Below are 24,660 nucleotides of genomic sequence, written 5' to 3' on the forward strand. Positions count from 1 at the left end.
CACCCAGCCCATATCCCTCCAAACCCTTCCTATTCATATACCCATCCAAATGCCTTTTAAATGTTGCAATTGTACTAGCCTCCACTACTTCCTCTGGCAGCTCATTCCATACAAGTACCACCCTCTGCGTGAAAACGTTGCCCCTCAGGTCTCTTTTATATCTTTCCCCTCTCACCCTAAACCTATGCCCTCTAGTTCTGAACCCCCGACTCATTGACAGTCCAATGAATGTGCCTAGAAATGGAACAGTATAGTAAAGACACAGAACTAAGCCAACAGAAAGACAATTTGGGACTGATCCTATTCCTTCTTCACATCCAGCATGGATTTCGAGTTAGAGAGCTGGATGCCAACACCTGAAGACCAACTCCTAAACAGTTTTGGATGCTGTGAACTGTTTCGCTTCCTCTTAGAACAAGATGAGATTCTTAACCAGGAAGTTGTGCAAGGAACATCTGAAGCAGAACTTGGTGTGTAATGATGAGTGAGATGCTAATGAGGACATTACCTCTCTAAAGCGGAATCAAAGGATATTTCAACACTCCAAAGACTTAATGTTTAGTCTTTATTTAAAAAAGATTCGCATAATTTAATAGAACTTCAGCACCTTTAAGACAAAATAAAAATAGCCAGAAAAGTTCAGAGAACATGCTATATGGTATAGTGCTAAAAAAATCCTGGATAAGGCAAGGATATGAGTTATAATCTTATGATGCTTCTTCATCTTTCAAAGATATATGAACATCTTAGTAAATACTTTCATAAGCGAGACATCAAATATATTAAGTGTTGTTAATATCTTCTGTTTCTGGTACTGCTAATTACATAGTACTGTTGGACAATTTAACATGACATTTTATGTGGTTAGCTGTGTGTCACTAATGCATAATGTTAAAATGCAAAGGAATACAAGGCAAGGTAATGGGGCTAATGGGTAGACATTTGTGGGATATGGTGCACTGGACTATCAACTGTGGAGCTTATATAGATTCATAAAGATTGGGATGAGACGAGTTCTAATGTTTCATCCTGTCGATGAACAGTTTTATCAGGTATATCCATCACTTTCTGTCCTTCAGTTGATTAGGTTTCTCTACCAAAGGGACTATTGAGGAATCAGTTGACCCTTCACTGATCCATCTTTTGTTTGGAACTGTCCATTAATACTAGATGGTTCCTCATTTCCAGTAAGGATTCAGTCGCATGTGTATTGTGGATGGGGGAGCTGGTGGAAGGCATGGGAGACGTGGAATGGGAGATGGTATGGGATGAAAGGAAGGGGGATGCCATGGGATGGACAGACTGCCACAGCAATCTCGCCATAAACATTCTGTGAATGAGTTATTCACTTCAAAAAGGAATTGGAAAAGTAACTCCAGCCTTTGCAGCTCCTCCCACTGTTTTTGGTCTAGACTTGTGTCTCTCCTGAGCCATTTGTGTCGCAACTTACCTCTCTCGAAAGTTCAGTCACAGATTCCTTTGTGGGTCTATGCAAATTCTTTAACTAATGTAGTTTTCAAATTCACCACAGGAGGCACATTCCTTACAGTAACCACCTCATGGATGCAAGGGTACAGAATTCGTTTTCAAAATAGAAGGGGTGAAAGCTACTTAAGTATTTTCCCCCGCACCCCCCACTAAAGAATGGAGATTGCCTTTCGAATTGATAAATTCACAGGCAATGTATCGAGATTCTGCTTGTTTGGTGGAATCTTTCAATGTAGGGGTGTTCTATGGGAATGAAGTTTATTTTACCACAAGGACAGACCAATACAGGAGAGTGATGGGGGTGGAATTCTCAATGGCTGTTCTACTTTGAACTGTACAAACACTTCACAGAAAGAAAAGGAAGAATTGTCAGGCTATGGGGAAAGCGCAGGTCAGTGAGACTCACTGGTCGGGCTGTATCCACAACCAGACAGGCACACAATGGGCCTTTTCTGTGATTGTATCATTCAGCGACATCCAGAAGAAAAGAAGAAAACAGCAATTGGATACTTATTTGGAACTTGTGCCAATGCTCAATGCAATGAGAATAATCCCGTACCACAAACAGCCTCCAGCAGACGATACAGAGGTTACGAATGAGAGAGGCACATTGCTTAGTTGGGTTTCTTATCACTGGCGATTCTCTCTTTGCTTTTCTATAATATGGAGGTGCCAGTGTCGGACTGGGGTGGACAAGGCCAGCAGTCACACAGGTTATAGTGCAACAAGTTTATTTGAAATCACAAGCTTTCGGTGCGCTGATCCTTCGCCAGGCTCTGAAAGCTTGGATTTCAAATGAACCTGTTGGACCATCATCTGCTGTCATGTGACGTCCGTGCTTTTCCAGGCAATGATATCTAACTCATGAAGGGGACACCTCAATAACTCGTCACCCACTTCACCCAGATGGTATGGACCGTGGATGACATTGTGAACATGCCTGAATCAGTTGTCACTGATGCGCGTAACTCTCCAGCAATGCTAATGGATATGGGTAACGTGGCTGATTTGCTCAACACTGCTCTCTCCTCTGACCCCCACACCTTCCAAACTAAGGGGCACTGCGACTGGTCGGAGTAGCTGCCTAGCAGCAGATGAGTGGACGATGAGCTAAATCAGCACAGATAAACTGGGAGTGATCCAGGCAAAGGCAGCCCAGTTACAGATGAAAAAAGTGCAAACTAACCCACTGGAACATCGGGGAAGCTGAGGAAAAGGTTAGTTTGCAAACGCATTCTCTTCCGCTTCCACAGAACAGACTGACAATAGAAAAGTGACTAATTGTATGTTTTGAAGAGGCTGCCAAGAATATTCTGAGTCTGATTTACCTTATCTGACTAGAAAAATAACTCTGCTATTCAGATGGGTTTTACGTGTTGTCGGAGCACTAAACATGCTGGAGGATGGTGCTGTTTTATTTGAAGGAAAGGTCATTCATTGAAGACGATTACAACTGCTGCAGCATCTGAGCTGCTACCTGAAGCAGATAACAAGGTGTCAAACAAGACTGGGGTCATGGAGCGAGGTGGGGGTGGAGGCAAGGAGGGGTGTGGGAGAGGGATATCACATTTTGACCTGTCAGGGGTTTTTGAGGCCCTGTTGTCAGAGGGGTTTCAGACAGGAACGGAAATGGCCAGCTGTTTCTGTTTTACATGAATGCTCAAGACCAGGTGGCAGGTAGTTGGTGTCTGGGCATCTTGGCTATCGGAATTTGCAAGATGGGGCGTTGGCATTCTTCACCACATAGAATCCGATGGAGAGAGGAGGAACCACCACAATTCTTCCAGCGCGGAGTGTTCGTGGTCTTAGTTCGGGAAAGGTTTCATCGTCTACCATTAGTAGCGGTCGTCCATTCAGCTGCACAGACCTAGGACAAAGCGAACCATGGTTATGAGCACCTTTTCAAATAACGGAAGCATTGGTCAACAACTCGGCTACCTCATTAAAAAAAAACAAGGAACAAAGAAAATTACAGCATCAAGAACAAGCCCTTCGGCCCTCCAAGCCTGCGCTGACCCAGATCCTCTATGCGAAGGGCTCCTGGCAGGGACTTGTTCCAAGTTGGGAAGGCGATTGTAGCGCTGGCATCAATCAACAGGCTAAATCTTTGATGATTGATCCAGTTTAGCAAAACTCAACGCCAGGAGTCTCACCTCAAATTATTATCCCTTTGCCTCAACTGACCTTGACCCTAGGTTTTGGTGAATATTGACTAGCTGTTGGATGGAATGTTGTGTGGTCGCTCGCTCCATTGAAAAGTGAATAAAAATTTCAAACATGCAAGCTCGGCAGTGAAAGGATATACGTCAGGGGTCAGGGAGAGAGAAATCAAGCCAATGGAATATAATATCAAACAGAGAGACAGCCATCAGAGCCATAACATTGATGGTCAGTTCCAGGAGAGAAAATAAATAAGAGCCTAGGGTGGGTAAATATACAGGGAGCGACTACAGTCATAACACCTCAAAAAGGCATCATATATGGTTTAGGCAGCACCTCAGCTGTTGCATCTATGAAGACTTCATAGTGGAGTTAAATAACCTCAAAGTTGATGCTTCCCTTCTGATCTCAGTACATTGTTGGCAGGTTGAGGTGCAGCAGTTATGTTCCTGATCTGCTTAAAGGGTCCAGGCAAATAGTCCATGAGAATTATGGCCAGCTTTTAAAAACTGGAGAAAGGGATATTGCTGTCGAAAACGTCTGTCAGATTGTCATAAAATGCTAGAATCCCTGCAGTGTAGAAAGAAGCCAATTGGCCCATTAAGTCTGCAATGACTCCCCGAGCAGCATCCCACCCAATCACCACTTTTTCTATGGCTAACCTACACACCCCTGAGCATTATGGGCAATTCAGCACAGCCAACCTTTCTAACCTGCACATCGTTGGACTGTGCGAGGAAACTGGAGCACCCAGAAGAAACCCACACAGAAACAGGGAGAATGTGCAAACTCCACACAGAGAGTCACCCAAGGCTAGGATTGAACCTGGATCCCTGGTGGTGTGAGGTAGCAGTGCTAACCACTGGGCCACTGTGCCAACCAGAGTAAGAGGAGGCCATTCAGCCCCTTGAGCCTGCTACAATCATGGCTGATCTCATCTTGTTCAAGAAGGGGAGTAGGGATAACCCTAATAACTATAGGCCGGTGAGTCTCACTTCTGTTGTGGGCAAAGTCTTAGAGAGAATTGTAAGGGATAGGATTTATGAACATCTGGATAGGAATAATGTGATCAAGAATAGTCAGCATGGTTTTGTAAAGGGCAGGTCATGCTTCACAAACCTTATTGAATTCTTTGAGAAGGTAACTAAGGAGGTGGACGAGGGTAAAGCGGTAGATGTGGTATAAATGGATTTTAGTAAGGCGTTTGATAAGGTTCCCCATGGTAGGCTACTGCAAAAAATATGGAGGTATGGCATTGAGGGTGAGTTGGAGGTTTGGATTAGGAATTGGCTGGCTGGAAGAAGACAGAGGGTAGTAGTTGATGGTAAAGGTTCATCTTGGAGTGCAGTTACTAGCGGTGTTCCGCAAGGATCTGTTTTGGGACCATTGCTGTTTGTCATTTTTATAATGACGGGCTGGAGGAGGGGCTAGAAGGTTGGGTGAGCAAGTTTGCGGATGATACGAATGTCAGTGGAGTTGTTGACAGTGAGGAAGGATGTGGCAGGTTACAGCAGGATATAGATAAACTGCAGAACTGAGCAGAAAGGTGGCAAATGGAGTTCAATGTAGGTAAGTGTGAGGTGATTCACTTTGGTAAGAGTAACAAGAAGATGGGGTACTGGGCTAATGGTCGGATACTTGGTAGTGTGGATGAGCAGAGGGATCTTGGTGTCCATGTACACAGATCTCTGAAAGTTGCCACCCAGGTAAATAGTGCTGTGAAGAAGGCATATGGCATACTGGCTTTTATTGGTAGAGGAATTGAGTTCCGGAGTCCTGAGGTCATGTTGCAGTTGTATGAGACTCTGGTGCGGGTGCATCTGGAGTATTGTGTGCAGTTTTGGTCGCCATACTATAGGAAGGATGTGGAGGCACTGGAACGGGTGCAGAGGAGGTCTACCAGGATGTTGCCTGGTATGGTAGGAAGATCATATGAAGAAAGGCTGAGGCACTTGGGGTTGTTTTCATTGGAGAAAAGAAGGTTTAGGGGTGACTTGATAGAGGTGTACAAGATGATTAGGGGTTTAGATAGGGTTGACCATGAGAACCTTTTTCCACGTATGGAGTCAGCTATTACGAGGGGGCATAGCTTTAAATTAAGGGGTGGTAGGTATAGGACAGATGTTAAGGGTAGATTCTTTACTCAGCGAATCGTGAGGTCATGGAATGCCCTGCCAGTAGCAGTGGTGGACTCTCCCTCTTTATGGGCATTTAAACGGGCATTGGATAGGCATATGGAGGATAGTGGGCTAGTGTAGGTTAGGTGGGCTTGGATCGGCGCAACATCGAGGGCCAAAGGGCCTGTACTGCGCTGTACTTTTCTATGTTCTATGTTCTATCTCAGCCTCAACTCCACTTTCCTGCCTGGTCTCCACAACCTTTGAACCCATCACTAATTAAAAACATCACATGCACATTTTTCAACTCTCTTCCCCTCTTTGTGCACTGTTATTTGTACCATTTCCTTACTGTTGGGTATTATCCCAACTGGACCTCCTACTAACTCACCCATAGTATGTGACCTGATGACAGTGACACTTGCCTGTTCGTTGAGCTTAAAATGCCTGAGATCTCCATTGACATAAACATTTAAATTCCCCTAGAAATGCTTTTGGTTTCCCTTCCAGTTGCGGAAGTTGTATCTCAATAATGCCGTTGAATGAGTAAACATTTGGTTTTCTGATGCTCTGAAACTGTCTTGTGGAAGTGACTCATGGTTTTACAGATGTGGCATTCTTTCTTCATAGTTGGCCTCAGATTATGCCTGTGAGATCTTCTTGCTTCCAATGACAGTTAGAATTTCCTCTTTGGTTCACTCTTTGCGTTGGCTTGTCACACCTGCCTGTAGAGTGAATATACTTTCTGAAATAATTGGTGGAGAGTGTGTTGCTGGAAAAGCACAGCTAGTCAGGCCGCATCTGAAGTGTAGGTGCATCGACGTTTTGGGCATTAGCCCTTCATTAGGAAGGGCTGACGAAGGCTTATGCCCGACAAATTGATCCTGCTGCTCCTCAGATGCTGTCTGACCTGCTGTGCTTTTCCAGCAACACATTCTTGACTCTGAACTCCAGTTCTCACTTTCTTATAAATTAATGGGTTCCTGCTCTCCTGTGATAAAGTTATCCATCTCCTCCCATCTGTGAGACTTCCTGGTCTCTGCTTCCGGCATAATTTTAAATGTATTTCTTCAGAATAATTTTTTAATCTATATTAAATCTGAAACAGACCCGTTAATAATTCCAACAACAACTTAGACTGTCATGAGTTCTGTAGCCACATCTCTCCTCTATTCGATACAGGTTATTAATGAAATTATCTACAGATGCTTCAGGATGCTGATCTCTTCTGTTAACTCTTGCCCTTTCAGAAATCTGTTTGTTCTAAGATTGAAGTAATTATCAATAACTGTTAGAATATCTTCAAAAGCACCAGTAACTTTTTTTATATTTGGTGATTAATAAGGTCATCAGCCAAAGGATCTATTAAATACAATTGTGTGTTCATCTGTTTAGCTAGATATTGAAGAAGTTCTGATTAGATTCCTTACAGCGTGGAAACAGGTCCTTCGGCCCAACAAGTCCACACTGACCCTTCCGAAGAGTAACCCACCCAGAACCATTTCCCTCTGATTGATGCACCTAACATTATGAACAGCTTAGCATGCCCAATTCACCAGGGCTGCACATCTTTAGACTGCGAGAGGAAACAGGAGCACCTGGAGGAAACCCACACAGACAGTCACCCAAGACTGGAACCGAACCTGGGACCCTCGTGCTATGAGGCAGCAGTGCTAACCTCTGAGCCACCGTGCCACCCTGTGTTTTTAGAACTGTTTTTTCCAAGATGTCCAATCCTGTGTTCTTTTTGGCTAATCGTCATCATGAAATCTTTGCAGTAGTGCCATTTTTCCTGATCTTTTATCTAAATATGGTCAGTAATTCCAATTGCTTTAAAGCTGTTTTACATTTGCAACATCTCAAAGTTGTTTGTAATCTGCTGGCATTTAAACTTTTAATGTTGCAGCATGTCAATTATGTTTTAATTTTTTTTGTTTTCAAGTGTCTTCAAGCTTTTAAACTTTATATTATAGCAATGCTGTAGTTTTTGTTTCTAATCAAGCTTAGAAGTCTGTATTATGGCAATATTGTCATCTTTTACTTCTTTTAAGCTTTTAAATTCTGTTAAATGTCAATATTATATCTCTGTACTGCTTGCTGGAGATTTTTCTAGGTAAAAACAATGACTGCAGATGCTGGAAACCAGACCCTGGATTAGTGGTGCTGGAGGAGCACAGCAGTTCAGGCAGCATCCAGGGAGCAGTAAAATTGACGTTTCGGGCAAAAGCCCTTCATCAGGAATAAAGGCAGAGAGCCTGAAGCGTGGAGAGATAGGCTAGAGGAGGGTGGGGGTGGGGAGAAAGTAGCATAGAGTACAATAGGTGAGTGGGGGGGGGGGATGAAGGTGATAGGTCAGGGAGGAGAGGGTGGAGTGAATAGGTGGAAAAGAAGATAGGCAGGTAGGACAAGTCAAGGGGACAGTGCTGAGCTGGGTTTGGAACTAGGGTGAGGTGGGGGAAGGGGAAATGAGGAAACTGTTGAAGTCCACATTGATGCCCTGGGGTTGAAGTGTTCCGAGGCGGAAGATGAGGTGATCTTCCTCCAGGCGTCTGGTGGTGAGGGAGCGGCAGTGAAGGAGGCCCAGGACCTCCATGTCCTCGGCATAGTGGGAGGGGGAGTTAAAATGTTGGGCCACAGGGCGGTGTGGTTGATTGGTGCGGGTGTCCCAGAGATGTTCCCTAAAGTGCTCTGCTAGGAGGCATCCAGTCTCCCCAATGTAGAGCAGACCGCATCGGGAGCAACGGATACAATAAATGATATTAGTGGATGTGCAGGTAAAACTTTGATGGATATGGAAGGCTCCTTGAGGGCCTTGGATAGAGGTGAGGGAGGAGGTGTGGACGCAGGTTTTACAGTTCCTGCAGTGGCAGGGAAAGGTGCCAGGATGGGAGGGTGGGTTGTAGGGGGGTGTGGACCTGACCAGGTAGTCACGGAGGGAACGGTCTTTGCGGAAGGCAGAGAGGGGTGGGGAGGGAAATATATCCCTGGTGGTGGGATCTTTTTGGAGGTGGCAGAAATTTGGTTTATGTGAAGGTTGGTAGGGTGGAAGGTGAGCACCAGGGGTGTTCTGTCCTTGTTACGGTTGGAGGGGTTGGGTCTGAGGGCGGAGGTGTGGGATGTGAACGAGCTGTGTTGGAGGGCATCTTTAACCACATGGGAAGGGAAATTGCAGTCTCTAAAGAAGGAGGCCATGTGGTGTGTTCTGTGGTGGAACTGGTCCTCCTGGGAGCAGATACAGTGGAAGCGGAGGAATTGGGAATGTGGGATGGCATTTTTGCAAGAGGTAGGGTGGGAAGAGGTGTAATCCAGGTAGCTGTGGGAGTCGGTAGGTTTGTAAAAAATGTCAGTGTCAAGTCGGTCATCATTAATGGAGATGGAGAGGTCCAGGAAGGGGAGGGAGGTGTCAGAGATGGTTCCAGGTAAATTTAAGGTCAGGGTGGAATGTGTTGGTGAAGTTGATAAATTGCTCAACCTCCTCGCGGGAGCACGAGGTGGCGCCAATGCAGTCATCAATGTAGCGGAGGAAGAGGTGGGGAGTGGTGCCGGTGTAATTACGGAAGATGGACTGTTCTATGTAGCCAACAAAGAGACAGGCATAGCTGGGGCCCATACGTGTGCCCATGGCTACCCCTTTGGTCTGGAGGAAGTGGGAAGATTCGAAGGAGAAATTGTTAAGAGTGAGGACCAGTGCGGCCAAACAAATGAGAGTGTCGGTGGAAGGATACTGTTGTGTACATCGGGAGAAGAAAAAACGGAGGGCTTGGAGGCCCTGGTCATGGCGGATGGAGGTGTAGAGGGATTGGATATCCATGGTGAATATGAGGTGTTGTGGGTCGGGGAAACGGAAGTCTTGGAGGAGGTGGAGGGCGTGGGTGGTGTCTCGAACATATGTGGGGAGTTCCTGGACTAGGGGGGATAGGACAGTGTCGAGGTAGGTAGAGATGAGTTCAGTGGGGCAGGAGCATGCTGAGACAATGGGTCGGCCAGGGTGGTCAGGCTTGTGGATCTTGGGAAGGAGGTAGAACCGGGCAGTGCGGGGTTCCCGGACTATGAGGTTGGAAGCTGTGGGTGGGAGATCTCCTGAGGTGATGAGGTTCTGTATGGTCTGGGAGATGATGGTTTGGTGATGGGGGGTGGGGTCATGGTCGAGGGGGCGGTAGGATGAGGTGTCCTCGAGTTGGCGTTTGGCTTCAGTCGTGTAGAAGTCAGTGTGCCAGACTACCACTGCCCCCCTTTATCTGCTGGCTTGATGGTGAGGTTGGGATTGGAGCAGAGGGATTGGAGGGCTGCGGTTTGTGAGGGTGAGAGGTTGGAGTGGGGGAGGGAGATGGACAGGTTGAGGCGGTTAATGTCCCGGCGGCAGTTGGAAATGAAGAGGTCGAGGGCGGGTAGTAGGCCAGTGCGGGGTGTCCAGGTGGCTGCAGTGTGTTGGAGGTGGGCGAATGGGTCCTCGGAAGGTGGGCGGGAGTCCTGATTGTGAAAGTAAGCTTGGAGGCAGAGGCGGCGGAAGAAGTGTTCGACGTCATGGCGTGTATTAAATTCATTGATGTGTGGACGGAGGGGGATGAAGGTGAGTCCTTTGCTGAGGACTGATCGTTCATCCTCAGTGAGGGGAAGGTCTGGAGGGATGGTGAAAACTCGGCAGGGCTGGGAGCTGGGAGTGGGGGCGGAACCTGTAACTGGAGTGGGTGTGATGGTGGGGGGAATGGGGGTGGAGTCATGAGCAGGGGTGGAGATTTTTCTGCCTTATGCAGTCCAGATAGAGTTTTCTTACTTGATCAAGAGCACAATAAAACTCCTTAAAACTCTAATAGGACTGGACAGGGTAAACATAGGAGGAATGTTCTTGATTAACAGGGAGTCCAGAACCAGGGATTACAGTCTAAGGATACAGGGTACGCCATTTCGGACCCATAGAGTGGTGAGCCCGGGGAGCGCTCTCATGGAGGAAATGGTTGAGGCCAAATACTGAATGATTTTAAGAAGGAGTTGGATATAGTTTTTATGGCTAAAGGGATCAAAGGGTGTGGGGAGAAACCAGGAAGAAGGTAATAAGTTTGATGATCATCCTTGATCATATTGAATGGCAGAGCAGCTCAAAGGGCTGAATGGCCTCCTCCTGCTCCTAATTTCTATGCGTCCCATGTTTTTTGATGAGCTCCTGCCCACCCTCCATGGCCTAATACATAACACAAATCCCTGCTCTTGATTTTTCTATCCCTGTGACTTTAATGAATCTTACTGAATAATCAGTCTAGGAGTTTAAATGATGACAGTAAGGTTCATGATGACCTGGAAGTGCTCCTTCTTTGCTTCTATCTTTCCCAGACTGGACTTTGTACCGCTCATTTAACGTTTTATCTCTTTGCCCAAACACTATGCACAGTGTTCTGAAATGGTTGCTTGTCAGACAGACCTCAAATTGGGATGGCCCCTACAGATTGTGTTTCTCAAAGGTCTCTGTATTTGTGAAGAGTGACTAGTCTTTATTCTCTTACTACCTGACATGTCTCTGTTGAGTCTCTTACTTGCTCTGAGGTTGAAGCTTTCAGCTCAGAGTGCTGCTGCCCCTGCCACAATTGCTGCAGGCTGCTTCTCTGCTCAATCTCTCCAAGCTGATGACTGTCTGAGCAACTGAAAACAATAATGGCCATCAAATGGGAACCCCATTTTCTTCTGCTCTTTCTCATCGTTGATGCTTTGAGGTGGCTAAGCAATGATCCCACCTTGGATCACCATGTTGTATATTAGTGGAGCTAGTTACTGGCAGCTTTTGGTTGGGGTGATGTATTTCCATCATATATGGGCTGTTTGCTTAGCAGCAGATAAAGGGTAAGTGACTTGTGAGTCTTAACAAGAAGCTGAACCTGCTGTAACAAAGATCTATTGCTTTTTGGTACAAGTTACACCGACTGATTAGGGATGAAAACTAAGACTATTGGGAGTGAGAGACAACATCTCTGACCTCAAGTTCTACAACTAGACTCCTTGACTTTCTTCCAAGACTGTACACCATCATCAGATTGGAGAGAGCCTCATAGGATCTCCCACACTCATCCTTTCAGAGCCTTACACAACAGAACTTGGGTGAAGGAAGACACAGCTACAACATCTCCTCAAACAAGGAGAAAGGTTCTCAGAAGAAAATGAGTTTACTACTTTATGAACACTATTGCTTCCAGATAGTCAGCGGTTGAGCAGAAAGCAGTGAGCAGTGAGCAGCAGTCGTGTGTGTGTGTGTGTGTGTGTGTGTGGCGGGGGGGGGGAGGGTGGAGGGGGTATGTGGTCAGTGAGACAGAAACAGTATTCCAGATTGAAGCTTTTGTCTCAGAGCAACTGAGAGATAAAAGAGATGAGGATGCAGATTAGGCCAGTCAGAGGAATGGACAGACTGGAAGGTATCATTCACATAGTGGTTATAAAGACAACAAAGAATTTGAGTGGATTCTTGAAGATATTCAGTTTGTTGGACCAGACCCAGGACAAGTGTCAGTCAGTGAGGGGACGTCTGATGAAATACTATGATGTAGTGCATGGTCGATGTTTACGGAAAGTAATGGCTAGGACGCTTTCACAGAGAAAAGTGGAATTTACAAACTTGGATTCGACAAACGAAGGATTAAATATCTGTCATCAAATTTCCTGAGGCAATCACAGAGGTAGAAATTGTGATGGAGATAAATCTGGTCAGAAACGCAGGCTGGAGTCAAACAGAGGGCCAGGACTGGGAATAGCCTGGTCTGCAACTTACTTTCCTCAAAGCACCTTAGAAGGCTCGATGTCATCATTTCTCTGACAAAACACCTGTGAAGTACCCATGTGTTAAAGGTGCTACATAAATGCAAGCTGTTGTCATTCACAAAAATGACTGGCAAGTGTTTAGAGTCCACCAATGTTTTTGCACTGTCAGTGGGTAAGAGACTATTGCCATCATTTATTAGAAAAAGAGATTAACGTGCTACGGTGCAGAGAAAATCCAAGTAATATTTGGCACTCACTGCTGGACAGCTGTGAATGTACTTATCCAATTTATTTACCAGCAGTGGAAGAATTTGATTTTTTTTATTAGTTGTGTGTGTTGTGCAAAGTGTTGAGTCTTGAAATGGCACAGAAGGCCATATGGTGACAATTTAGGAATAATTCCAGTCAGTGTTATTTACTCAGGTCCAAGCGAAAGCTTTTCTACAAGTCTATCAGTTGCTAAGGGACATGACAGACTTTGAAAACTTTGTTAACCACTTCATATAATCATTTGGCGATGCTGAAGAACTCAACACACCACTGACAGTGATCCTCTGGCTCATTTCTCACTCTGATGCCTTATCAATTAGAGACCAATTTAAAAATTGTTCAAATTTAAACAAAACATGGCAGTAACTATCAGTCATCACCTGACTAATGCATTCTCCTTTACAAACTGAAGTCCACGTACTACCCAGTTGGAACACATTTCTCATGCAGTTTAAAAGCATTGCTTTCTGTTTATATCTGAAGGGGGCGGCATAGTGGCTCAGTGGTTAGCACTGCTGTCTCACAGCACCAGGGACCCAGGTTTGTTCCAGCCTTGGGCAACTGTCTGTGTGGAGGTTGCATATTCTCATTGTGTCTGCGTGGGTTTCCTCTGGGTGCTCCGGTTTCCTCCCACAATCCAAAGATGTGCAGGTCAGGTGAATTGGCCATGCTAAATTGCCCGTAGTGTTAGTGCATTAGTCAGAGGGAAATGGGTCTGGGTGGGTTTCTCTTTGGAGGGTCAGTGTGGACTTGTTGGGCCAAAGGGCCTGTTTCCACACTAATCTTAAAAAAGCCCTTCAAATTGTCCCGACTGATTGCAAGAAAGCTTTGAGAAAATGGGTCTTTTTCAGCTTAACTATTTCACTTGTACACTCAGCACAGAGAAGCTCTGTTTGGAAGCCAAGACTACAATCGGGCATTCACAGTCTAGCTAAGTTAGGGCTAAAAGGTTCGGGTTTGCTTCAGGTTTAGAGAGTTGATGGCTGCTGACATCTCTGAGGCCACCTTCAGAGGTTTGAAAGGACCCAAAAGCAATTGATACAACTCTATCACAGGATCTGTGTGATAAAACATTAACTGTGGATTCAATTTAGAGACTCCAGCACAAAACCTGGGATTGTCAAACAAAGGGAGATTGGGTTGCAGATTCATGAAGGTTGATATGCAGTTAGACAGGGTGGTGAAGAAGGCTTCTGGCATGCTTGGTTTTATTGATCAGTGTATTGAGTAAAGGAGTTGGGATGTCATGTTGTGGCTGTACAGGACATTGGTGAGGCCACTTTTGGAATACTGAGTTCAATTTGGTCTCTCTGGTATAGGAAGAATGCTGCTAATCTTGAAAGGGTTCAGTTGGAGAGTTTGAGCTATAGGGAAAAGCTAAATAGGCTGGCGCTATCTTCCGTGGACCGTTGGAGGCTGAGGGGTTGATAAAGGTTTATACACTCATGAGGGGCATGGATAGGGTAAGTAGCCAAGATCTTTTGACCAGGGTAGGGGAGTCCAAAGCTAAGAGGGCATAGGTTTAAGGTGAGAGGGGAAAGATTTGAAACAGACCTGAAGGAGCAACTTTTTCACGCAGAGGGTGGTGCATGTAGGGAATGACCTGCCGTGGAAGTGGTGGAGGCTGGTACAGTTACAGAATTTAAGAGGCATCTGGATGGGTATATGAATAGGAAGGGTTTGGAGGGATGTGGGCCAAGTGCTGGTAAATGGGACTAGATTGGGTTGGGATATCTGGTCTGCATGGACGAGTTGGACCGAAGGGTGTGTTTCCGTGCTGTCCATCTCTATGGCTCTGTGACACTGCTGTGCCATATGGAGAGTGCTGCACTGCCAGAGGTGCTGCATTTTGGGTGAGATGTCAAACTGAAGCCTCAAGTGCGCCTCAAGCTTTCTGAGGCGCACTTCACAGATCCGACCTTCTCAAAAAAAGACAAGCTTGAGTTCCCGCTGGTATCCTGGCATAATATTTATCCCTGAACTGAAGTGAAGAGAAACAAATTATGTGGCAATTATCACATTGCTGTTTGCTTTTGTATTTCCTACATTTGAACAATGACTGCGCTTGAAAAGTACTTCAATGTTTGTCAAGTACTTTATGACATCCTGAAGTCATTAGCAATTTAGAAAGCTAGAACTACAAGCACGTCTTCATTTTAACAGGGACTGTACAGTAGAGCAGTTTGAAAAAAACAACTGTTACACTCAGAATGGTCAACATATTTCCAAGTACTTCTGTACCCCTTGTTATGCTTCCTCCCCATCCCGGGGAAGTGAACACTGCACTCTGCAGATTGTTAGGGGTGAGGGGTAAGGGGCGAGTAAAGTGATTGCGATTTGGATTCCGAATGTTCATCACCTAGATGATCTGTGAGTGTACCTAGCAGCGTCTCAGTCAGGTGCCCTAACTAGAGATGGAGTGTAGAGACAGTGAGCTTTGGCCAACGTTTAGCCTTCAATCAATACCATCGACTGCTCATTGTTATTCATGGGAGCTGCTTATGTGTCATTTCGCTGCTGCATTTCGTACATTACATCAACGACTGCACTTCACTGGCTGTGAGTGGTTTGGTATGGATCGTAGTCAGGAGTCACATGACACCAGGTTATGGTCCAATGGGTTGATTTGAGATCACAAGCTTTTGGAGCGTTGCTCCTTCGTCAGTTAAAGTCACTTCACCTGATGAAAGAGCAGCGCTCTGAAAGCTTGTGATTTCAAACAAACCTGTTGGACTATAACCTGGCGTCATGTGACTTCTGACTTTGCCCACCCCATTCCAATTCCGGCACTTCCACATCATGTTCAATATCTCATGTTTTGATCTCTAACCCATCTCCATGAAGTAATTTCAACCAAAGGGCTGCCTGCCAAGGTTTCCATGTTAATGTCCCAGAGTTGGAGAAAAGATGAAACGTTGTCTACGCATTCCATTACTCTGCCACAGAAGCAGGAAATTCAGCATCTTCTCATTGGAGCGAAGAATGCCTGAGAGGGATCTAAACTCATCAAAGATCAGAAGGTCAAAGATGGCACGATTAATTCTGCTGATTGGTTTCCTCCTTAAGTGTAAAGTGTGACAGAAACCAAATTTTCCAGTCCCCACAAAGGATTGCTAAGGGAAAGTGCAGGGAGGAGGGTAGGGATGGTATGGTGGTAATGTCACTGACTTAGTAATCCATATGACCCAGAGATTTTCTGAGGGAATTGGCTCAAATCCTAACCAGTGAAATTTGAATTCAATAAAAGCCCGGAATTAGAAGCTCGTTTAAGAGCAGGCAATTAGTGTAGGCCTAGCCAGTGAGGCCCTAGCTAACAAATTAAATTTATTGGTCAGAGAAATTAGATGTTTCATTTTCTTTTTATTCCCACATGGGAAGTGAACAACATGCCCATCCCATGCCAATTCAGAGGGCATTTGAGAGACAACCACAGTGCTGTGGGCCTGGAGTTATGTGTAGGCCAGCCCGGGTTGGTATGGCAGATTTCCCTCCCTAAAGGACATGAATGAACCCGATAAATTTTGTTCAATCAATAGTGGTTGTCATGGTCATCATTACAAATACTAACTTTATTGTCTAGATTTAATAAAAGGATATAGTGATAGATCAGGGTTGGGGGCAGAGTGAAGTTATCACTGAAGTAAATGGGGTCTCCAGCAGAGAAAAAGGCCCTTTGGCCCATCACATTCACACTGGTCAAAATCAACCAATAGAATGGGAACTATTCTAATCCCATTTTACAGCACTTGTGTAAGATCGCTGGTAGAAGAGTCTGCACTGCTCAATGGACTGAACAGAGATAGTGTAACCTCTGTGAACATTGTTGTGTGAGTGCCATGTGAATATTGGACAAGGACAGGGTTTAAAAGCATGATCAATGAGTTCCAAATGGGTGAGACCATATATTACCCACAACAAACAGTTCGTTTCAACATGTGGGCCTTTCCACCCTCAACATCCCACAATAATGTGGTTACCAGAATTAAAGGCAATGACTGATTATTAATGTGTTACCCCCCTGTTGATGTGTAGGCTATATCTCAGCACAGAGACTCCTCAAAGGCCTTTAGGAATTATCTTTGAACATTATCAAATGACAGATTTCCTCCCATCTTAGTTCAGGCATGTTAGTTTGTGTTTGCTGTGATTCTATGGGAGAACTGAGACAAGGCATGCCTTTCTTCTTCCAGTTTGGATAATGCAAGTCAGCTATTTACTGTTGAGGGTATCACAGTGAACCAGACCATGTCCTCAACTAATGCTTACACATCTTATAACAGACTGAAGCATGTTTGGAGCATTGGAACAGGAGTAGGCCATCTGTCCCTTGCGCCTGTTCTGGCAATCAATCACTTTGTCATAACTCCATATACCTGCCTTCGGTCCATTTCCCTTAATATCTTTGTTTAACAAAAAATCTCAGACTTAAAACCAACAATGATTCTAATATCCACTGTCATTTGTGAAAGGGAGTTCCAAACCTCTCCCACCCTTTCTATATAGAAGTGCTTCCTAAAATCTCTCCTGCACAGTCTGCCCAGTTCTCAGACTATGCCCCCTCATTCTAGAATCCCCAACTAGTCGAAATAGTTTATCTTTATCGACCATCTTTTCCTTTCAATATCTTGAAGACCTTGCCCAGATTACCCCTACATTCTCGGGAAGACAGGCCTAATTCATATAATTTCTCCTTTCCTGAAATCCAGGTATCACTCTTGCATCATTCCTGATGAAGGGCTTCTGCCCGAAACATCAATTCTCCTGCTCCTCGGATACTGCCCGATCTGCTGTGCTTTTCCAGCACCACACTCTCGACTCTGGTCTCCAGCATTTGCAGTCCTCACTTTCTCCTATCATTCTTGTAAACCTGTGTCATACTCCCTCCAAGGGCAATCTATCCTTCCTAAGGTGTGGTGCCTAGATCTGTGCAAAGCACTCTGAGTGGGGTCTAATGTAGAACTGCAGGATAAATTCTGCATCCTTGTATTGCAGTCCGTTAGATATAAATGAATAGGGATGGCAGTCAATTAAGGTTCCGACAATATTTTTTATCTATTCGTGGGACATATGCATCACTGGCTAGGCCAATATTTGTTGCCCATCCCTCAGGGCCCTTGCAAAAGTGACAGTGAGCTGTCATCCTCAACCATTGCAATTGTGCCACCACCTGTACCCTCCGACTATCTTGAGGGCAAGACTGGCAGCCAGGATGAGAGCTGGTGAACTGCTTAATCTCAAGCTCCATTAGCTGCCTCCAGGATTTGGAGGGGGTAAGGATGGCAAGGGGTGGCGGGCGGGGGGGGGGGGGGGGGGGTGGGAGGGGGGGGGGGGGCGGTTGCGAATGGAAGGATCAACAATAACTTGCATTCAGAAATGCCTTTCAAATTGGACAACATCCTGAGGCCTTCTCTGCAAATGGGGGAACTGGACCACACTAGGGAACATTAGGAGAGGCAAACATTTGATTCAAAAAGGGAAGGTTACAAAAGCAACTTAAAGGAGGAAGAAGGAAGATGGCAAGAGGGAATTCCTGAATTTGGGCACCAAACAGCTGAAGTTGTGGGATGATGAATACAGAACGGGATTGAGGGGTTGGGATGGTGACGTATGGGGGTGATACTAAATAGCCCATGGTTAGAAATCTAAGAGATCTCTTGTGGGGTAGATTACAGAGATGGGCAAGGCCAGGGGAGGATTTGAATATCAAAATGAGAATCTTAAATCTGAGGCATTGCCAGATAGAAAGATGGTGAAGAAAATCAGAGGTGTGCAGTATCATAAAGCTCGGATTAATTGTGTGGATAGATTCCCTGCTGATCTTCAGTTAAAGGAAAGATGGTCACCCAGGTGGAATTCCCTGAACATCCTTCTGACATTAGTTTACAGTTACACATTAGCAGAAAGTGCTTTGAAATATTTCGCAATGCACAAAAAGTTTTAGTTGAAGTCTGCAAGTCAACTTTACAGAAGCTGCGTTTATGAAGATTCATTATCGAGAAATCCTTTACAGAATTGGATTTTGGAATTATCCCACCCTGAGAATAACTATTTATAATGAACACATTGTGCCTAAACAATGGCAATTAGGAAATAGGAATTGATGACATATAACTCTACCACTTCAACTTGACCCCTTTTTAAATCCCCTGTCCCTCTTCATAAACAGACACACAAAGACAGGCATGACAAGGATATTACAGAAGAAAAAAAAACAGGGGAACACTGTTCAATAGCACCAGTCTAGTCCATACAATGTGATGAATTGCTTTCTTTCTCTCCTATTCAATTCCTTTTTAACTCTGCTGTTTGCTGGAACACAAGTTTTTTCGCACACTAATGCTCTCTTTCATTCACAGATTGAGGATCTGTCCTTTCGCTGTCTCTGAAGGCATTTTATTCCTTCTTCCTTCCTCAGCACACAGTGTCCTTGCTGCAACGTTACAATGGGAGTTCCTCACCACAGCTTGAGTTGCAGCATTGAAAGGCAGAGTGCCCTGTAAGTGGGTCGGAAATGCGCCAGGAGGATTCACAGATGCTGGCATATGTCAATGTCTGGACCTGGTGGCACGAGGCCAGTGCCCATGGAGATGCTGGGTTTGCACATGGGGGTCCATCAGCACCAACAGTGAGGTGAATTTAGCAGGAACCCAGGCTGGCATCCATGCCAAGTTTTCAGTGTCTTTGGTAAAACAAGAAGCTGTATATTGATGAGGTGCGTCATGGTGTAAATGAGGTTTTCTTTATGCTATAACCCCCTCAGCTAACGACTGACCACTGCCTAGCGAGAAACTGGCCTCTCCACTTGGGAAAAGCATGAAAGATGCAGCAAGATGCTCCGCAGCATCGAGACGGGTTTTGCTGGATTTCTTTGTCAAACGGTCAGTTAGACTCGAAACGTCAGCTCTTTTCTCTCCTTACAGATGCTGCCAGACCTGCTGAAATTTTCCAGCATTTTCTCTTTTGGTTTCAGATTTCAGCATCCGCAGTAATTTGCTTTTCTTCGCTGGACTTCTTGTCTGATTCCACCACAAATCTCGCCACAACTTCGAGGGAAAAGCAGGAGGACAGTGACCTCAGGGTTCACATGCATGGTTCTCTGACAATGGCCAGGCAAGTTGAAGAGTTGTTAAGAAGGCTTATAGAATCCATGGAGATATTGAGGACTGCAGATGCTGAAGAGTCAGAGCCAGGTGCTGGAAAAGGCACAGCGGGTCAGGCAACATCCAAGGAGCAGGAGCAGGAAGGCTTCCTGATGAAGGGCTTATGTCTGAAACGTCGATTCTCCTGCTCCTCGGATGCTGCTTGACCCCTTGTCTCTAAAATCCCTCATTCCTGGTATTATTCTGGTAAATCTCCTTTGAATTTTCTCCAGGGCTTTAACATCCTTCCTTAAATAAGTTGCCCAAAATAAGATGCTCCCTGTTCGGCTGTGCTTTTCCAGCACCCCACTCTCAACTCTGATCTCCAGGCTGCATCTGCAGTCCTCACTTTCTCCTATTGGTTTTCAGATACAAGGAAAGATTGGAGAAATTTGGCTTGTTCTCCTTGGAACAGAGGAGATTAAGAGGCGATCTCACTGAAGTGTTCAAAATTATGAACAATTTTGACAGGGTAAAGAGCAATATTGTGTTTCCACTGGTTGGTACGGCAGTAACTTCGGGTCACAATTTCAAGACTGTCAGCAAGAGAGCGAGGAGTGAGATCAGGAGAAACGTCTTTACTCAGAGGGTTGTTGGGATTTGGACTGCGCTGCCAGGGAGAGTGGCAGAGGTGGATTCCATAGGAGGTTGCAAATGAGAATTGGATATGTATCAGAAAGGGATGAATGTTAAGGGCTACTGAAATAGAGAGTCATGAAGTCACAGGAAACAGACCCGACAGTCCAACTTGTCCATGCTGAAGAGATTTTGGTACAAAGAGGCACGAGGAGTGAGTGTATGTGTGTGTGTGTGTGTTTTGTGTGTGTGTGTTTTGTGTGTGTGTGCGCGCACGTGAGTGTGTGTGACTGAGAGAGACTGAGAGAGAGAGAGAGACAGACTTTGTTCCATTGAGGTTCTGCAGACAGTTTGTAAGTTTATAGCTAATGTCAATGGATTTAGACACAAAACTCTCAATACTTGAAGTTAAGTGAATGCAGCTGTTAGAAAGACAACATTATTCTTTGTTATTTATCATGGATAACAATCTGCCGAATTATTTAAACTCAACTTCATTCACAGTTGGAACTGAGATTTGTTTAAGCCTCTCAAGATGATGTGAAATAATTTGTCCTGATGTATTGCTTCCTAAAACAAATATCCAAAGCTACAGAGGACTCAGTCTGGTCAGAAACCAGGTCAAATGGCCTGGCCGTTCGCATTGGAGGGAAAGGAGGTGTCTCAGCGTCTGATCAGCTTCAGATACTCGGATCCAGAGGAGGTCAGCAACAGAGTTAGTGGATCAGGTGATGGTCTGTCAGCACAAACCAGGTGACCAAAAGCCTAGCTCAGAGAGTGACCACTGTACTACCACAGGGAGATGTTAAAGTGAAGGAAAACATATATTTGAAGGGAAGCTACATCGATGAGGGAGAACTGTACAGCTCATGATGAGAAGTGGAGAAGGTTATGCAGGTCCCTTACTTGCGGAAGGATGTATTTGAATTGGAGGCAGTTCAGAGAAGGTTCACTAGATTAACTCCAGGGATGAGGGGTTTGTCTTATGAGGAGACAGTCTAGGCCTTTACTCACTCGGGTTTAGAAGGAGATCTAATTGATGTATACAGGATGCTAAAGGGGATTGACATTGTCGATGTAGAGAGGCACGGTGGCACAGTGGTTAGCACTGCTGCCTCACAGCGCCAGAGATCCGGGTTCAATTCCCGCCTCAGGCGACTGACTGTGTGGAGTTTGCACGTTCTCCCCGTGTCTGCGTGGGTTTCCTCCGGGTGCTCCGGTTTCCTCCCACAGTCCAAAGATGTGCAGGTCAGGTGAATTGGCCATACTAAATTGCCCATAGTGTTAGGTAAGGGGTAAATGTAGGGGTATGGGTGGGTTTCGCTTCGGCGGGTCGGTGTGGACTTGTTAGGCCGAAGGGCCTGTTTCCACACTGTAATCTAATCTAATCTAATCTAAAAGGATGTCCCCTCTTGTGGGACAACCTAGAACGAGAGGTCATAGTTTTAGGAAAAATGGTGGCAGATTGAAAGCTGAGATGAAGAGGAATTACTTCTCTCAAGCAACTGTGAATCTGTGGAATTCACTCGCCCAGGATAAACTGAAGGAGGAGACAGACAGATCTTTAATTAGTAACAGATTAAAGGGCTAAGAGCAGACAGGAAAATGGAGTTGAGGCTGAGATGGATTCCAACATGTCAGATGCGGATTCACCTTCAAACAAACACCTCCTAATTTTTCCACGTCATATCTAATGTTGTTGTAATTAGCCTTCCCCCATTTTAACACTTTTACCCAAGAATCACTCTTGTCTTTATCCATAAATAACTTGAAATTTACAGCATTATGGTCACTGCTCCCAAAATGCTCCCCCACTGAAACTTCGATCACCTGGCCAGGCTCATTCCCCAATACAAGGTTTAGCATGGCCATTCCCTAGTTGAACTATCTATATGCTGTTTCAAGAAACCCTCCTTGATGCACCTAACAAATTCTGCCCCATTTAAGCCCCTGGCCCTAAGGGAGTTCCAGTCAATACTGGGGCAGTTAAAGTCACCCACTACAACAACCCTGTTATTTTTAAACTTTCAATGATCTACGCACATTCCTGTTCCTCTATCTCCCATAACTATTGAGAGGCTACAGGACAGGTTGTTCTGCTATAACGTGCTGTTCATTAACGCTAATTCACTGTAACGCAATTGACAAATTCAGGACACTGTTTCTAAAGCACAAACTTTTAAAATGTGTGGGCTGTAACACAATTACATTGCCAACACTTTAAGCGCTGTTTCTAAAGCGCAATTTTTCTAGAATGCAGGGTTGCACAAGGACGCAGCCATTGTGTTATAGAACTCCCTGTGTAACCTTATCGTAGTGATTGTATCTTTCTAATTCCTAAGTTCTACCCAGATGGCCTTACTGGATGAACCCTTCACAATGTCATCTCTTAGTGCAGCTATGACATTCTCCTTAATCACCAACACACCTTCCTCAACACTTTTACATCCCTCTCTGTCTCATCTGAAACATCTACATCCTGGAACTTTGAGCTGCTCCTCCTGCGTTCACTTCATCAAGTTCCTGTAATGGCTACAACATTGTAGTTCCAATAGCAAGAATAAGGAAGCTCATTCCTCCACTTCTGCCCAGCCCTTCATTGCATTGTTCTGCTTCTGTCTTGCTGGGTTTTTTTTACAGTTCTCCCTTTATACAAAGCAAAACCTATCCAAAGCTTTCAGTTTGGATTCAACAAGGCCCCACGAGTAGCTTCCGAGACACATGAACAGATAATCTGCTTTCAGGATGTTGATTGAGGGGTAAATGTTGAGATGGGGAGAGTTAAAAAGTGGCCAGCAGGAATTCACAACCACCTGAGAGGGTAGACAGGGCTCTGAAGTACCACACTGACAGGTCTGTGGGCTGGAATGTCCAAAAGGAATGCTCTACAATCTCCATTGTGGAAGATCCACAGAAACTCAGGAAAAAGACAGGAAATCGGGAACATCACTGCCCTCAAAAGAAACACAATGACAAGGCTGGAGTATGTGACCAGCTAGGTAGCTCCTTTGGAGCCAAGATGTACATGATGGGTTAGATGGCCTCCTGTGCTGTAAAATGCTCAGATTTTCTTTCCTGATGGTTTAAAGTTCATGCAATATAAGCTCAGCAGTGGGCACTGGTGTCATGGGGGATAGGACCACTTCACTCCCGTCAGATGCTTCAACACACAAAGTGCTGTCTGTTCACTGGGAATGGAGTAAAATAAGAACATTTGTGAGCTAGTTTGGATCACGCACATTCCTGTTGTTAATTCTTCTCATACAAATAGTAGATCTCACATGGCTTTGCTGAATTTGAATGGCATGCGATTTTATCAGGGTTGAGTAGCGCACTATGTGTTTTCTACTGGACATATTGTAAATAAACACAACTCAAGGGTTGATTAGAGTTCAGTGGCTGTTGGTAAAAAGGATTTGCGAATTGTAGGTACTTTTAAATTCTAATTGCAAATTTGACTTGGCAACTGTCATGAACTGTTGTTAACCTCAGACAGAAGAAATTAATTTTTTAAAATATATTTATCTTCTATAGTGTGAAGTATTCACAATTTTACATATACCTCTCTGCTTCTCTCTTGATCTTTCCATGCATCACTCCCTCACTCATCAGAGGGGGCTTGGAGTCCACATCCTTTAAGCTATTAGATTTCTATAGAATAGGAATGGAAACTCTCCTCATATCCCCATCCATCACCATTTTACCAACCACCACCACATTCCAGCCTGATGAGGGCCTAGTGATATTCAGGCCTTTATGTCGACATGTCTGTCTTGTCTCACTCACACACACACACAGATCCTTTCTATGATTCCCTCATCCTGTCTTCCCCACAACCTAACTCTCTCCTTGTCTGTCTCTGTCAGTAAGGTTCATAAGTTGAGGGCCTGGTGAGATTTTGTTGCATTTGACAGCAGACAAGGGCAACACAGAAACATAGAAAATAGGAACAGGGGTAGGCCATTCGGCCCTTCAAGCCTGTTTATGGCTGATCCTATTCAGTCCCTTGTTGGAGACAGTGAGGACTGCAGATGCTGGAAGCTAGAGTCAATAGCTGTGAAGCTGGAAAATCACAGCAGGTCAGACAGCATCCAAGAAGCAGGAAAGTCAGCATTTCGAGCCGAATCAGTCTAATCTGCTGTGTTTTTCCAGCTTCACATTAATGGATT

At 45.0% G+C, this 24,660-nt stretch overlaps 1 protein-coding gene across 2 annotated transcripts in view; it reads right to left on the bottom strand.

Moving 5' to 3' along the window:
• Positions 1-526: 526 nt before the first annotated feature.
• Positions 527-24,660, bottom strand: part of hpse2 (heparanase 2) — a 305,905-nt gene continuing 281,771 nt past the window's right edge. For both annotated transcript variants that reach the window (XM_087998727.1, XM_043713037.2), the window contains exon 12: positions 527-3,355. In XM_087998727.1, coding sequence (XP_087854853.1) covers positions 3,190-3,355 — 166 coding nt within the window. In that variant the 3' untranslated portion in view covers positions 527-3,189. The remainder of the gene's footprint in view (positions 3,356-24,660) is intronic.

Source organism: Chiloscyllium plagiosum, unplaced genomic scaffold, assembly GCF_037043375.1.
Source record: "Chiloscyllium plagiosum isolate Xiang-an unplaced genomic scaffold, Cpla_swu_hap1 HiC_scaffold_22, whole genome shotgun sequence".
Taxonomy (NCBI): Eukaryota; Metazoa; Chordata; class Chondrichthyes; order Orectolobiformes; family Hemiscylliidae; genus Chiloscyllium; species Chiloscyllium plagiosum.